This window comes from Apium graveolens, chromosome 1 (genome assembly GCF_009905375.1).
Source record: "Apium graveolens cultivar Ventura chromosome 1, ASM990537v1, whole genome shotgun sequence".
NCBI lineage: Eukaryota > Viridiplantae > Streptophyta > Magnoliopsida > Apiales > Apiaceae > Apium > Apium graveolens.
Window position 1 is genome coordinate 196,249,837 of NC_133647.1, and position 16,562 is coordinate 196,266,398.

The 16,562-nt window shown below is 36.7% G+C and overlaps 4 protein-coding genes across 4 annotated transcripts; 2 read left to right on the forward strand and 2 right to left on the reverse strand.

Annotated features, from left to right (window-relative positions):
- Positions 1-337: 337 nt before the first annotated feature.
- Positions 338-2,795, forward strand: LOC141676505 (UDP-glycosyltransferase 87A1-like). Its single transcript, XM_074482163.1, has 2 exons — positions 338-1,087; positions 1,823-2,795. The coding sequence occupies exons 1-2, from the start codon at positions 595-597 to the stop codon at positions 2,641-2,643; spliced, it is 1,314 nt and encodes a 437-aa protein (XP_074338264.1). The 5' UTR covers positions 338-594; the 3' UTR covers positions 2,644-2,795.
- An 852-nt stretch (positions 2,796-3,647) lies between these two features.
- Positions 3,648-7,291, reverse strand: LOC141676509 (stem-specific protein TSJT1-like). Its single transcript, XM_074482174.1, has 4 exons — positions 7,003-7,291; positions 4,930-5,170; positions 4,654-4,774; positions 3,648-4,178 (listed from the first exon to the last, which is right to left on the reverse strand). The coding sequence occupies exons 1-4, from the start codon at positions 7,200-7,202 to the stop codon at positions 3,991-3,993; spliced, it is 750 nt and encodes a 249-aa protein (XP_074338275.1). The 5' UTR covers positions 7,203-7,291; the 3' UTR covers positions 3,648-3,990.
- Positions 7,292-8,365: 1,074 nt separating this feature from the next.
- On the reverse strand, positions 8,366-11,118 carry LOC141723795 (transmembrane emp24 domain-containing protein p24beta3-like). Its single transcript, XM_074525687.1, has 4 exons — positions 10,857-11,118; positions 9,741-9,927; positions 9,504-9,611; positions 8,366-8,744 (listed from the first exon to the last, which is right to left on the reverse strand). Exons 1-4 carry the CDS (start codon positions 11,061-11,063, stop codon positions 8,611-8,613), a joined length of 636 nt encoding a protein of 211 aa, XP_074381788.1. The 5' UTR covers positions 11,064-11,118; the 3' UTR covers positions 8,366-8,610.
- A 1,347-nt stretch (positions 11,119-12,465) lies between these two features.
- LOC141723801 (early light-induced protein 1, chloroplastic-like) lies at positions 12,466-13,800 on the forward strand. Its single transcript, XM_074525701.1, has 3 exons — positions 12,466-12,693; positions 13,006-13,068; positions 13,306-13,800. Exons 1-3 carry the CDS (start codon positions 12,541-12,543, stop codon positions 13,648-13,650), a joined length of 561 nt encoding a protein of 186 aa, XP_074381802.1. The 5' UTR covers positions 12,466-12,540; the 3' UTR covers positions 13,651-13,800.
- The last annotated feature ends 2,762 nt before the right edge of the window (positions 13,801-16,562 follow it).

The window sequence follows — 16,562 nt, forward strand, 5'->3', positions numbered from 1 at the left end:
GTAGTCAATCGCTTATCATGAATAGTACCAAAATTCAAAAGATGAAATGTTTAACGGGACGGAGGGAGTATCAAACTACTTGTTCATTTTTAGCTTATAAAACAAGATCCTTTTTAAATTTCTTGCAAATGATTTGTAACATCTTAATCGTTACTGTCCCAAAATATTTGTCCCGTTTTGACTTTTCGTACTGTCCATGATAAGCGATACTATTAATTTACGTGTGCATTGGCAAACATGTCCAACACAAATAAAAACGTATTTAAAGACAAGGGGAGTAGAATAAAAGTATTTAAAACTTTTAATAGTATCAAACTATCAATTAAAAAGTAATATTGATAGCTAATTTTGACTAACATGTGGTGGGTGTTAAATTCCATATGTATGTTTATGGGTACAACAAAAACGCAAACTCAATAAGGTGTGCTGTTTGTAATATCATATCAGTTCGGTAATGAATTGTTGAGTCCGGTATGCATCTGAGTTCGGTGATGAATTGTTGAATCCGGTATGCATGGTGAACTTGGATATTACAGTAAGAGCTAACACTCCCCACCACTAACACTCTTCAAATCATTAAACTTTTCTTCCAAAATGAACTCCCCTTTGAACGTGTCCAAACCATCCATCCTGGCGATTCCGTTTCCCGGAAGAGGCCACATCAACCCAATGATAAATTTCTGCAGGCAACTAGCTTCCAAACAACCTGATTTGCTCATCACCTTTGTTGTCACTGAGGAGTGGTTCGAGTTATTGAGGTCTGAAACAAAGCTACCAGCCAACATAAGTTATGAAACCATACCTAATGTCATACCTTCTGAGCTGGTTCGAGCCTCTGATCATTCAGGTTTCTTTAAAGCAGTACAAACAAAAATGGAAGAGCCAGTGGAGTGGTTGATTCACAGGCTTGATTCAAGGCCTGTGGTGATTATTTTCGATTTTTTCATGTTCTGGGTACCAAGGCTAGGGATCAAAGTAAATATTCCGGTAGCTTCACTTGTTCCAGTATCTGCTCAAGTGTTTTCAATGTTCATGCACTATCATCTTCTTGAACAGAAGGGGGATATCCCAGTATCTAACGTTTCAGGTCAGTTCCGAAACTATATATGATTTCCGGAGAGTTAAATATTATGTAGGTGACTGACTGCATCCAAATAACGGTCGCTCATTACAAATTTGACTTAAAATGATCATCAATTAACTTAATTTGATTTGATGATTCCGTTAAAGTCGAAAATTGAAATTAGCCACAATCGAAAAATGTTAACACGGGAAGGTAGAGATCGTTATGGGCTTCAATATGGTTATTAAAACTTGTTTTTTGACTTACAAAATCATGATTCTTCAAAGTTTTGAAAATAACTTAAGTTGTGAGAATCAAACCCAAATTTCATCATGTTTCTGTGAGCCAAATTGAAAATTTTAGTATTCATATTGAAGCCCAAAACGAGCTCTACCATCCTATGTTACAATTTTTTCAATTTTGGGTAATTTCAATTTTTGACTTTATCGAAATGATCAAATTAAGTTAATTAATGATCATTTTGAGTCAAATTTGCAATGAGCGACCTACTTGAGTTATTTGGACGCAATCAGTCACCTACTTGACGTTAGATCGTGTTAAAAACAAGATATGTTCATTTATATAGGTTACTTTTTACCAGAAAATTAAGAATTCTATTCAAACAATCTTTTTATTACTGCAATTATATCAAGTTCTTGATCTCAGTAGCATTATGTACTGTATTGTACCTGGCTAATTTTCATTTGCGCTTCCATTTCAAATTTTGCATCCCTGGTGTACCTGCAACGCGCATACTAGATCTTCCATCACCATTATATGTAGGTCAAGAAATCCTACCAGAATTTCTTGAAGGTACTTCATGGGCTAAAAAAACACGGTATCTTCTATTTACTGCTGTTTACGAGCTTGAACAGAAAGCCATTGATGCTCTGAGAGCTGAGTTTTCCATGCCTGTCTACGCCATTGGTCCTGCAATCCCTGACTTCAGTCTCAAACAAAATTGTTTAACAAATAAAGACGATGTCCCTCATTATATCGAATGGCTAGACAATCAGCCTATTGATTCCGTCCTGTACATTTCTCAGGGAAGTTTTCTTTCTGTTTCAAGTGATCAGTTGGATGAGATTGTTGCTGGTGTTCTTGATAGCGGAGTAAGCTACTTATGGGTAACGAAAATGGAAGCTTCTCGGGTTACTGGTGAGAAGGGGTTGGCTGTGCCCTGGTGTGATCAGTTAAGGGTCTTGTGTCATCCTTCTGTTGGTGGTTTTTGGTCACATTGTGGTTGGAATTCGACTAAAGAAAGTGTATTTGCTGGTGTTCCAATGCTAACTATGCCTATAAAGTTTGATCAAGTTCCGAATAGTAATGTCATCGTGGATGATTGGAAGATTGGATGGAGAGTCAAGAGACCAACTGCAGTTGAAACATTAGTGACAAGAAACGAAATTGCAGCACTTGTAAACAGGTTTATGGACTTGAAAAACGACGAAGGGAAAATGATGAGGAAAAGAGTGAAAGAACTCGAGGCGATAGCTCGCCAGGCTACTGCACAAGGTGGATCATCTGAAAATGACATTGATGCTTTCATTCACAACATTTTGCAATGCAACAGAGATTAAGGCTACGTTTGGGAGTGGTGTTGAAACTGCTGTGTTGTAAGAAAAAATGTCGGTGAAAAAAGAGTCGTCAGGAAAATTAGATGTATGTTTCATAATTTTTTTAATTTATGCATGTTTTGAGATATAATATATAAAAATAATATTTTTGAGAATGTTTGATGGTGAAACTGATAATTACTTCCTGCAAAAACTGAAAACAACTTTTTTCAAAAGCACGGGAATATGCTTTTGCTAACCGCATCTGCAACAACAATACCAAACGGGATCTAAGTTTTTCTACCTGTATGCACCAGATTCTAAAGTGTATTAGCTTCATCTGTTTCTGTTCATCATTGTCAGTTTTTTGTTGGTTCTTAGCATTTGGATTGATAGATAACTCGCAGCTACAACACGATACACATAGGCCGGCAATACATGTTTGCTAGGCCTTCCTCTGTTCATCATTATACTGTAACACAAGTTTCACCTTCTACATTTAAGCACACTTGCAAAAATATTTACCAAAAACATTCAAATCCGGTTCTAAATAATTGAGTTTTCGGCTCTCAGTGTATTGAGTTCTGTCATCAGCAGGAGTGTTCATTAGATAACTGCCCTTTACAACCTCAACTCACTGCAACCCTCATATTCGAACTTTCTGGATTACCATAAAGAACTCAGGAGGATGAAACGCTAGTAGCGTCGTAAAAATTGAGGGCTAAGGTAAAGTCATAGTATAAGAAGACTTTATAAGAGTATATGCTAGTTTAAGCTTAGAACAAAACATAATGTTCTTACCTCCTCTATTTTTGTTCATTACATGCAAACAATTTGATTTATTGACAAAATCCAATCCAAGGATTGCTAGAATATTCTTCTATTAGCTGTAGGTTTGGCAAGTCAATGTTCCCCTTCTTCTCATTCTAATATGTTTATGCAACCAGATGACCATTTCCATGTCAATGACAACATAAGCATTACGAATACTAATACAATCTATCGATAATTATCACTCCTAGATCACGTTCTAGCCTGTAACTTAAATTTCATACTATTCAATGCAGGTAACTTGATATTAGATAGGTAAGATGGCGGCATCATACAAGCATTTCTTGTCTAGTGACAAGCTATTCTCGAAAGTATTATTATTTCACAGCTCCTGAACTTTCAATGTGCTGCATAATATAAATGGTAAACATCTCATTCATGGCTGTATCAAAGGTAGTTTACTCAGCCATACAAATTGAGAAGTTCATTACCAATAAACCGTGGACAGTCATGATGTGAATATGAAGAACAATCGCGGAAGACCCTGCAAGGCCCAATAATGTATCCAAGGGCTTGCTACAATATCAAAGGTATTTTTGTTCAGTAATGTTGGGACCAGTTAGCAGCACTTCCAACTCTAGGCATGCCAGTTTCCTTCCGGGCCTCGGCATCAACCTTAAAGGTTGCACCACATACCTCACCCGAGCTGTCTACTCTTGGCATTGGCTTCAGTTCATTCATAGGGTGCTCGAAACTCCTCAAGCCTCCAGAGCTTGTGAAGAAACATCCTGATGGAAGTACATAAAGTCTGAGAGCTATACTTTACAATTATGTGAACGTTTCTCTATGAAAGAAACGAGCAAGCAAAACTGGAATAGTTTCAATTCTTGGGTAACATGGATGAGAAAGTAGTGGATATTGCATCTTTTGTTTTGCTAAATAGTGGATATTGCATCTTAAAATTACAGTAAACTTTTTGTTCCCAGATATATTTTTTGTCGGCACTCAAAATCTGACGCACAATGTCCTAACATACACAAGTCAAAGCATATAACACTTGTACCCTTATCTATTTATGTGTTAAAGCTAAACAGACTACAAGGCTAGCAGTCTGCAACTAGGTAAAAAACAGAAGTCTTTTTTAACAAACAAAATCTAGCATAGGGACGGAAGTAGAAACCCAAGGCACAAATCCAAAATAAAAAAAAAAAAAAAAAAAAAAACAAAAAATCAGAAGGGTTGTCTACGAATATAAGATGATACCTTTTGGAAATGGTGCAAATGACTTCTTGCAGCTCTTGCTTATAACATCAACATCATCCGAGATAACAAGATCTCCTTCAGAATCAGTACCCCAAAAGAAGGGCACACTTCCATCAGCATCCTACATTATATGAAATGACAAATAAAAAATTCAACCACTGAACCACATTCATACAACCTTCTTTCAACAACCCAATAGGGCAAGGAGCAGATTAGCGGGACACAAACAGAACTATATTGAAATATTACAACACAAGGAAGAGAAAATGAACTCACAGCTGCAACAAATGCAGATTTTGAAGTACCATCATAGAGAACAAATGCAAATTTTCCATGAAAATCTCTCAAAACCTGATCTGCGGGATAAGGACCTCTATCCCTTAGAGTCCGGTAAGCCTCTAGAACAATGATCACTTCATTTGCATTCTTCCCCAATCCATACTGTTGCTTAAGATGTGCAACATTTTCAATGTGGCCTTGAAATACGCAGAATAAATCATCCGTCACGGCAAACAATCTATTAAAGAAAAATCATATAAGGAAGTCATTTATGTTGAGAAAAAAAATACAGAAAACACATCAAAGTACATTTGTAATTGTAATTTCTTGTCCAGTAGACAATACTTATCTGTCACCATAACACTAGCGAAGTTATCTAAAGAATACGATTAGTACAATTGCATCTGAAGGACATTTACAAGAACAACGCTAATTAGGCATATAGAGTATGCAGCACATAGTGGATTAGCACATCATACTACTGATGCCTATCAAGTTCTTTGTTCACAAAAGATTATTCCCTGGCATGACCAACTAAGGCTTAGTATAGAGGTTGTCTGAAGTTTCCCTAAATCTTGACATCAACAAGAAAACAAAACTAGGAGACCTGGACCATTCCCTACAATCAAAATCCAAAAAGTAACATGGCCGACTAACATATTATTACCTTTTGGATTAATATGTGTACCAAAAAACTATAGAAAATCAAGTCGTGAGGCTTCAATCACCGATGCTTGGGTTATTCGAGCTATCTTCTTGTGCACTAGAGAGAAAGAAAGTTATATGTGTATGTAACTGTGTATGATTAAAATCCCCCCCCCCCCGTTTAGCAAAAAAAAAACAAATGTTTACACCCCTCACCTAGAAGGGGGCACTCGAATGGATTACATATTTGAACATAATACAATCACTAGTGTTTGTGGATTATGTATATACGTCTGACAATCATAGTTTTCCTCGTGTAGTTTGTTTACACCCTTCATATATGCAGGTATACTCACACGGTCCTCTAGCACGGCATAGACTCCTCTTACCCATGTGGGGCACTCGAGTGGCAAGTAACAGAAGGTAAGGCCCCATCCATATATATAGCAGATAGGTTTCACAAATTTTACACAAACATATTCAGATAAATATCCCTGCTTCCCTCTCTCCTTACCACCACCAAAATCCTCAAGGCAAATAAACACTGCTTAGGCACAACATAATTTCAATAAAGTAAAAAGTAACAATCACTCTTCAGTTAGGATAAGAGGGACTAGGAATACGAGCTCAGACAATTTTTTTCAAAAAAAATGACCATACAAATATTGATACAATAATACATAAAACAAATAGAAAGAGACAAACAAGAAGTGAAATTCTCTATATAACAATACATAGGTAAATATCAATCAATGCATACAAAATCTTCCTAACACATAAATGGACAAATAACAATGTCATGGCTAACAGAACCATTAAACACAACAACCCACAATACAAACATATTTACACAATATGATCTAATATAATCAAAACTATAGCATCAAATAACCCTATCAAGAATCATAAAAAAAAACATGACAAGAACGAAAATATCAACATACCAAATAAAACCCAACAATAATTAACAATCTCTCACTCTCTCCCTCTTTCTCTCTCTCTCATAAACAAGACACCACAAGAACCAATATATCAACATTCCAAATAAAACCCAGCAATGATAAACAATCTCTCTCTCTCTCAAGAATGATAAACAAGACATCACAAGAACCAAAATATCAACATTCCAAATAAAACCCAGCAATGATAAACAATCTCTCTCTCTCTCTCTCTCTCTCTATATATATATATCAAGAATGATAAATAATACAACACAAGAACCAACATATCAACATTCCAAATAAAACCCAAAAATGATAAACAATCTCTCTCCCTCTCTCTCTCTCAATCAAGAATGATAAACAATACAACACAAGAACCAACATATCAACATTCCAAATAAAACCCAACAATAATCAACAATCTCTCTCTCTCTCTCACATTCAAGAACAGATCAAGAAAAGGGCAAAAGGGCAAAAACAAAACCTGGGAAGAAGAGGGTTTTGCTTATCCATAGAGTAGGCCAAAACACCAGCAGGCCCAAGATTAACAGTAACAGAACCAGGCTTCACAGAGGAGAAATGATGGGCCAAGAACCCATCTTTAAGAGCACTCACAGATTCAGATTGAGCATTTTGTAATGCCTCAGGGCTCTTAGCTACAGATTTATCAAAAACTGCTAGCATCTTTTATTTTATTACAACCTAAGATGAAATGTATGTATGTATATGTTGTTTTGTTGTATGTATAGGTTGATTTGAACACAGGAAAAGGATGGTCTTGGTGTTGGGAAATGTATGATTTGATGAGAGTTTGGGAGACAATGTTGTTTTCCTATTTTACCCTTTTCTATTTTTTCAGGAATTTTTTTGACAAATATGGCTTACAGCTTTATAATTGAGTATGTGTTTTCATAAATTTTCGGGATGAGCGAGAATTGAACCAATAACCTGGGACGACAGAGGATAAACTTTTGACCCCTTATCTATCCATTTTTTTAGTATTTAGTTTTATCACCATTCTTTTTTTGCTTGATATTTAACAACTATTTTTGTAAATAAATTTTCTCTGTTTTTGAGAAGTTTATTAGATTTTTTTGCTTGATATTTAACAACTATTTTTGCAAATAAATTTTCTCTATTTTTGAGAAGTTCAATAGAATTGCTTAAGGTTTGAAAGGGATGCATTTACCATCACTTGAATGGATTAAATGTGATTTCAATAGACCGTGAATAGGGCGCCGTGAATAGGGCGCGATTGGATAGCTTAACTGTTAAGGTTCATTTTTATGCTCCCGTGGGTTAAGTTTTCGGAAGGATATTATTTCTTGCGTTCCAATTTATCTGTCCAGCTTGACTTTTGTATGTAGTTTAAGATGCATTGACTGACTTGTAAATTTGAACAAGGGGTTCTTTTGTAATTTTGTTTCTAGGTAAACATTAGAAAGAAACTACTCAGATAAAGCATCTTATCCAAATATGCAAATGTGATTTAGAGAACTCAAGGGGCACATTTCTTTCCGGGGTCTACATAGCTCCAATTTTCCCAGTCATCAATTTGGAATCACAATGAATTTTTTTTATTAAAATGATTAGCTTATCAATTAAAATTTCCCCACTTGTGTTACTATTGCAATGTATTTGATTACTAGAATAATAGTGGTTCTGGCCCTCTGATCAGATTCGAACTCTGGACATCACGCTATTCGTCATAAAAGATTGAAAATCACACCATGCACTTCATAAGTTAAAGCATAGCTCCTATCTAAATATGAGGCATAATGAAGAGAGTCTCTAGTCTACTATGCAAAACTATGCATCTCTTTTATTTATCAGCATCACATCTGGCTTTGCAGTAGCAGAATAACTTAGAAACTTTGATAATTTACAAATAGTTATACTCAAAATTTTGGTAGCATTCCTTTTGCTCTCTGTCTATATTAGAGTAGCTCTACAAAGTCTGCTACAGATTAAAAAGAAAGAAAAGATTAGTAGTATGAAACCATAAAATACGAAAGCCTGTCGTTAACTTCATCATTCAAGGCCTTTGTTATATCAGTCCATTCCTGCGGTTAGAGCTTCAAATTGTGCCAGATCAAACGCGGTTGTATGCTACTGATGTGCTGAACAGACGACGAATATACACAACTTGAAGTGCACTTGCACAAGCCAGCAACAAGTACTCTGTGATTGTGTAAAATATAACTCTGCTCTTTGTGCTCTCATTAGCTACAGCAGGAATTGAAATGAAAGATTAAGATAATACGAGGGACATGAACATCATTCTTGCAAATAAAAGGATTGCGATCAGAAATAACCTTTCTGTTCGCGTAAAATTTAGATTAAATATAAGGTTTAAGACAGCATGCTTCATAGTACATAGCAAATTAAGGCTATCTTCTCTATGTTCACATAATCATTAAATTTTAGTGCAAAATAGACGAGCACAAGAAAATACTTAAACGAAGCAAAATCATGCATAGTTCAAGTAATGTTAATTGCTATCTGCAGCAGATGTAAAACAGAGAAATTGTCAAGCAAGTAAAACTAGCAAAGTGCCTATGATGAAACCTATTTGTCATTAGAAATAAAACCAGTAAAATGCCTATTTTTCATATGTATTTGATTAGGTGCGATAAATTGTAATAGCAACTAGTGTAAAGAAACTCCAGAAGTGGAAATTTTTCAAACGTTCATCGTCTCCGGTCCAGCCATCCAATCGACAATTTCAATGTTATTAAGTATTTTTTAGCATGTCCAGCTCACAGCAGGAATGTTGCATCAGTACAAATTTAGTCACACACATTCAATCATCTTGATATCGGAAATTCTATACCTGATGGTGCACGATTCTAGCGGAACATATGGCAAAATCAGGTTCACGGGTTATATTGAGGCATTCATGGATCAAAATTATAATTACATGATATATGAAATCAGTTATTAAGACAATCTTAGCAGAGAAAGGAAATAGGACACATGGCTTACTATTGCGTTGGCGAATATCTCGTGCTTTCAAGAACCTCTGCTCCATTATGACTGATTCTAGTGCTTCCCTTAACTGAGCAATCTTAACATTTATCGGATCCACATGCTCTGCAGAAGAACAGATATATTTTTTTAAAAAAGTCGGTCTTTTTAAGTTCTGTTTAACTAATCGCGTGCTCAAACAAAAAATTAAAAACATGTAAAACAAATAAATTCTTGCTTCATATTGCGACAAACCATCTTTAGCAAGGTCGTGATCATTGGGGATATGGCCGACATGTATGTAGAATGAAATGGTCTCTGGCGTCGAGAAAGGATTGTGAAAACAGAATTTATACAGTCCACTTCGCGGGGCTTTGAACTGAAATTTGTCTCCAGAGGTACCGTTTATAGTGTGAATAGTATTTCCACCAGGAGAAGTCACCTGCAGATATTGCAGAGATTGAGTTGAGCAAATGATATCCCCTGATCCTGCATTTTCTATTATACTAAGAACCCAAAATGCCAGATGAATGTGTAAACATTAAGCTTGCTCCCGATTTTTTCAATGGGAAGGAAGCAAGTGATTGACAGGTAAAGTACTTTCATACCATTTTTGAAGTGAAAGATTGTCAAACTTGCATTCGTTAACACTTGTCTTCGCTCCTTTTAAAAACTCGGGAGCACGATTACGGAGGAAAGTGAAAGTACTTTCCTTACCCTTCACTTACTTTCCTTCATTTTTAAAACTCGGGAGCAAGGGGTAACCACGAGATCAAGATCTTAGTTGTGAGTAATTATATTACTTGATCGCCTCAAGGGGCACGGTGACACTATAATTGTTCTAAGACAAAATTTGGAGCCAGTGGTGGATGAAGAAATTTTCAAAGAAGGGGGGCTTCATTTATAAAATTTAAGAATCACAGACTTCTGGTATAAAATGCCACAAATTTATAGTACGGGTGCACTGAAGCACCCCGAGCCAGCCAGTGGTGAATCAAGAAATTTTCGAAGAAGGGGGCTTCATTTATAAAATTTAAGAACTACATACGTCTCGTATAAAATGCCACAAATTTATAGCACTTAAGCGCCCCGATCCCCCTTTCTATATCCGCCCATGTTTGAAACTAATTCGATTTGCACATATTCAATATATCTTATCATAAACATTATACGCAATACAGAATCAAAAGAATACATGATATACATATTCAATCGTCCTCTAACACCGCATTGCTAAAGATTTCGAGAATTTCAACTCTGTAATACAATTTATTTAACTGTGATCACATTTTTGTCACACATGCACATACATGCAATTAGTCCCACCAAAATAAATCCTGAAACCGGAATTAAAAAACGAAAGGACCTTACAATGAAGTCGATGCCAGGATGATCAGAGCTCCAGAAAATGTCGTGATCGAGAACGACAAAGTTACCGGAGATGTTATCACCTTCATAGAGAGCGTACTCGTACACGCATTCAACATTCTCTACTGCAATGGAAAGTGAAGAAATGTATTGTATTAAGCTCAAGAAATTGATCAGGCCTATCAATGGAGACACATTACACCACCTCATTTTCTCTCTTCTGCCCCGTTATAGTAGCATCTCAGATTAGGATTAGTAATGATAATAATGGGTACGCACTTTCCTCTCAGATTTGCTTTTTTCATAATAATTTTTTAATTAAATATTAATTATAATCTCTTAATTAGGTAATTTTGAAGTGTGTATTAGTTAATTGACTAAATATGGTTAATGAATTCTTAATTGTAAATCTCAAAAAATATCTAGAGAGACCGTTTTTCTTTTTCTGTATTTGTTTCACCTTCAGTACCTATTACGTCTCAATTTTCTTCTCCGATTTACTTTTTGCAACTATTTAAGGTGCACATAAATTATAACTTCTTAAATTTAAATTTCTATTTTAAAATTATGAAACTATATTTAATAGTCTTTGACGCGATTTAAATCTTAGATATCTCGTAAGAAAGCGAGAGAGATACCGCTACACCAACACATGCATTTAACCTCACAAAAAAAAGAGTAGTGCTAGGTGTACATAATTTTGTACAAAAAAATTATACAGAATGACATCACACGTGGGGTGTTTTAATTGGTGTTGTTGATGTGAATACAGAGGTTCATTCTAATTAAAATCCATGACAAGTCATTATGTACAAAATTTTGTACACAATTATGTACGCCAAGCATTTTCCAAAAAAAATTAACTAGACAATTAAGTGTCCGATTGGGAAATCTTAAAATAAGTAACTTATCACTTAAAATGCATAAGTGACTTATAAGTGATAAGTAGATAAAAACTTATAAGTTATATAAGTGTTTGGATAATTTACTTATAAGTCAGAATTTTATTTACTTAAATGAGTTAAAATAAATAATTTTTAAATATAATTTTTTTTAATTCTTGAATTTTAAATTTAAATAACATTTTCAAACATGTATTTTAAAATTTAAATTAATAAAAAAGTGAAAAATCAAAATAAGTTGAGAAAAAGTACGTTGTTACTAACATTAAACTTATCAGGTTATAAGTTGTAAATTCAACTTATAAATTGGGTCGACAAACACTCATCGATAAATACTTACAGGCTTATAAGTTAATAAGTTACTTATTTGATGGTGGCCAAACAGGCCCTAATGCAAGTAGTATGCAACTTATGCAAGGACAATGTTTTAGAAGCTTGTGGTCACTCAATGCCAAAGCCAAGATACGAAAACTGATCAAGTGATGACACTTTACATTACAAGCCGCAGAGTCAAGTGTGTTCCATTTTCTGGCTATTACAGACTCCACGTCGTACAGCTCCAAAAACTTGTGGGCATCTAGGGTTCTCTCGTGAGACACTGCACTTTAATCCTAAAACTACAACGTGGAGACCTAATTGGCGACATGCTGCATGCACTTTTCTCCTATATATATTCATCTTCCTTAGACCTTTTTTTAAAGCATCTCAGTCAGATACTATAAGCAAATTCTTGAGCCTGCAATCAAACCTTTAAGCGTATCATACATATAGATCACATTTACACAATGGCCTCATCAGTTGTTATGCAATCTATCCTAGCCTCTTCGAAAACACCAGGCGTAACCGGAACTAGGCTTAGCCTTATTCCGGCTAAGTATGCGTTTGCACCGTCCATGTCTAGGGGTGCTTGTAGCCTGCGAATTAGGTGCATGGCAAAGGTACGCAGTACTGCATGTTTTTTTATAGATAATTGGTGTTATATAGTAAAAGCAAAGAAATTAGTGATGTTCTTTTTATTTTCTAAAAGAGTAATGTTATACATACTAGTTAATATGTGTGAAAATTGTTACTAGTGTTTTGTCTCAGTCGAAATCAGTTTATAATATCTACTGCATAATTATACTTTCATACATAGAATATTTGAAAATCTTGGGGTCTTTGGAGCGCAAGACTTGTTCGCCTATGAACACGGCCACAGCAGAAGCTTTGTTTAATTTTTTTTGTTTCTAATTATTATGCATTGTATGTAGGATGGTCAAAAGAAGGAATCAAGCCCAGCAAGTACTATCCCAACTCCTCAACCCAAACCTAAGGTAATTACTATATATTATTGTTAAATTTAGTATAATGAACAAAAAGAATGTAGTACTCATAAGTTTAACTCAATTTGACTGGCTTCTACGTTCTAACTCTTAATAACGGTGAACCGCCTGCATACACAAAATCTCCAACGATCAAAATGAGTGAATTTTATAATTTTCAGTGTTTAGGATGTGACCATGGTCTTTTTATAAATTAACGGAGGCATTACAAATTTTTATATCTTACAGGCAAGCACAAGTTTTTTCGATGTGCTAGCATTCAGTGGACCTGCACCAGAAAGAATCAACGGGAGGCTTGCGATGATCGGATTCGTTGCAGCCATGGCAGTGGAAGTATCCAATGGCCAGGACGTGTTTTCGCAGATATCCAACGGTGGTGTTCCCTGGTTCCTGGGAACAAGTGTGTTGTTAACACTGGCATCATTAGTACCATTGTTTAAAGGAGTTAGTGTTCAGTCAAAATCAGGAGGTTTAATGACTTCTGATGCAGAAATGTGGAATGGTAGATTTGCTATGTTAGGTCTGGTTGCTCTGGCCTTTACTGAGTACCTTAAGGGCAGTGCTCTTGTTTAAATTAATTTAAAAAACATTTATACTTAATTCCTATTTACAGTTTTATTACCCGGTGTAACAATTTATATATCAGATGATGTAAATGGTTGTCTCATTAGCAATGAGATATGTTATCTAATTCTAAAATTTCTCCGTAAAAGTTTTGCTACAGTTCTAGTATATAAGTGCAACTTCAACATCTTAAAATAGGCTTCTTAGTCAATTTTTGAAGAAATTTAGCTTAAGTGCCCTCCTGCAAGTCCCTCTTCAAACACTTAGGATCCTCATTTGCTTCCTCAATAATGAGGAGGTTATGCTCCCTCCTAACTCATTTTTATACTAATTTCTCTACTTTCAAGGTATTAAACAAGCATTATATTATTCATGGGTACATAATTAAGTAATAAAGAATGAGTAGAGAGTGAAGTTGAGGAAGATTGTTGGAAGATAAATAAAATTTTAAAAACTAAATAGTTAAGAGTTGATTTTTAATATTATTTTTAGAGAAAAAATAATAGTTAAGAGTTGATTTTAATAATGTAAGTTAACTCTAAAATGTTAACTTACATGATTGATTGACTCTTGGAGTTACTCATTATTTTTAATATATGTATCTTCTCCGGGGCTTTCTTATTCAACTCCTCAAAATAAGCCGGAGTTCCTCGGAAGCTCGCCAAAACTTCTTCTGCAGTTGGCTGCAGCCAAATCCTCCCTCAGCTTCCGGTTCTCATCCCTCATTTCTCGGACAGAAGTCTCAGCCTGATCCTGCCGTGCTCTAATGTCAGCCAAGAGCTTCTTATGAGTCTCTGTTTCCTTAACATTGGCTTTTTTAAGCTCCTTCGGCTCCCTGGACAAGTTTTCTGCCTCCGTCTTCGCAACCTCCCCGGCATCAATTTTGGCATTCAGAGTTCGGGTGATAGCCACCAAGCCAGCAATCCGGGAGTTGGCCTGCGAACAAATAAATTGTCAAAAAATGAAAAACAGACCCCAAAAAAAGACAAGTACAAAAACAAGAGAAAATACTTACAGCTGTAACATCCTCCTGCATGGAAACAAGAAAGTCCTCGAGAGGCTCCCTCCGGTACTGCCTTCTTTCGGCAGTTGTGGCGTAGTTTTCAAACAGTTCCTTCCGGAGAGTCTTCGGAGTGAAACTGGACAGCAATGGCTTAAGGTGGTCTCCGGAGTATCCGTAGCCAACTCTATAGCAGCTTTCTTCGAAGACCTGCTCCCGGACCCCCCCCCCCCGAGTCCTCCTCACGGTCTCCAAAGGAGCATTCTTCCTCTTCCTCGAAGCCTTCTCCTTCTCCTTTTCCTTCACAACCTCCGCCCGGGGCTCATTGATCTAGATGGTCGCGCGTCCTCCCCGAACGAGTAGCCACGGTCTTTCCAGCTCTGGAACCAGCACTACCAGCTTCAGCTTCACCCACCTTCTTCTTACCAGCGTTCAGGCTGCCCCCGATCCTCCTACATCGCGCAACCAAGTCCTTCAATTGTGCTGACATATTACTTGGAGACGATATCAACTTCGGAATACCTGTAATAGCAACAAATCAAACTTTAGGCTCGGACAAAAGAAGAGAATAATAGTAAAACATGCAACGGAAAAGTTAAGAAAAGACAACTTACATCCGACAGCTTACATATTCATATTATCGTTAAATGAGTCCCGGGTCCACTACCCTCCGAGTGCCCAATAGAAAGCATACACCATCGTGAGAGCGTCTTGTCCGAGCCTCTGGACCGGAAATTTATCTGTTTTCAAATCAAATTTGTGGAGTGGCATGAACTCCAAATCCCCACACCGGAAAATATGAACTCCCGGTGCCAACCTTTAAGGGAATTTAACATGCTAACTAGAAGCACCATCTTGTCGAACGGATACCCACAATCCTCTATCCGGAACAACGGCTCATATATCCGCCTACTTGTAGATTTTTTTGATTCTAAAGAGGTGGTGGAAGAGTCTAAAGGTGGGAAGGTAATCTTTGGCATGACAACAAGCCGGGAACCAACTAATCCACTTCACAGAGTTCAGGGTCAACTGAGTGAAGGAAATCCCGTACACATCCCGACAGAGGGACTTAGTAAACTGGTGCAATCTCAGACGCCCCGGAGATGCTCTAAGGGTATCCCAACATAACCCTCCGCTAGTCTGTGAGAGACCCTTTCATGAGCCTCCGATCATCCCCACTCATACTCCTCCCTGAGGTTAAACGTGAGCCGGAGTGCATTATCTACCTCGACGTCAGTGTGCTTTTCCCCAATCTCTTTGTGCACGAGGCCACAAGCATATCTAGTCCTCGGGGCATTAAAAAATTGCCTATCCATTGCTGCCTCATCGTAGGGCTCTCTTCCATCTAGCCCCTCCGGGCCCCCGTACACCTCAGATAAATCTCTATAATAAAAATACAGGGGCCTAGGAGCTCTGAACGAAGTAGTGATCTACGTCCTCCCAAGACCCATCGTCGTTAGCCAAAGTACCCCCGGGCCCCAAAACTAAGGTCTCGGCTAAAACCTGAATTGGTCTCTCGACGCGGGGAGGCATGTCTACGGACTCACTATTGGAGGATGACGAAGAAGCGTTGAACGACACGACACCTAAGCAATCGGGTCTACCCGTGTATCGAATCTTAAGGTTGGTTGTCTGCTTAAATTTCTTACCTTGCATATACTACATATATATATATATATAGACACACACACACCCCAGAGTCAATCTCACACCCGAACCCAAAAACACAGAAATAAAAACAAGAACGAGAGTAGTTCAGAAACATGTATTCTACAAATCAAAAATCAAAAACAAGATCTGTACACTATACACATGATCATCCTCAAAAATATAAACCAAGAATAGACCCCGGATATCACTTAAATTTAAACGACCAAAAACTCATTTTAAAACATACATATTACACAAAATCGATGTTTTT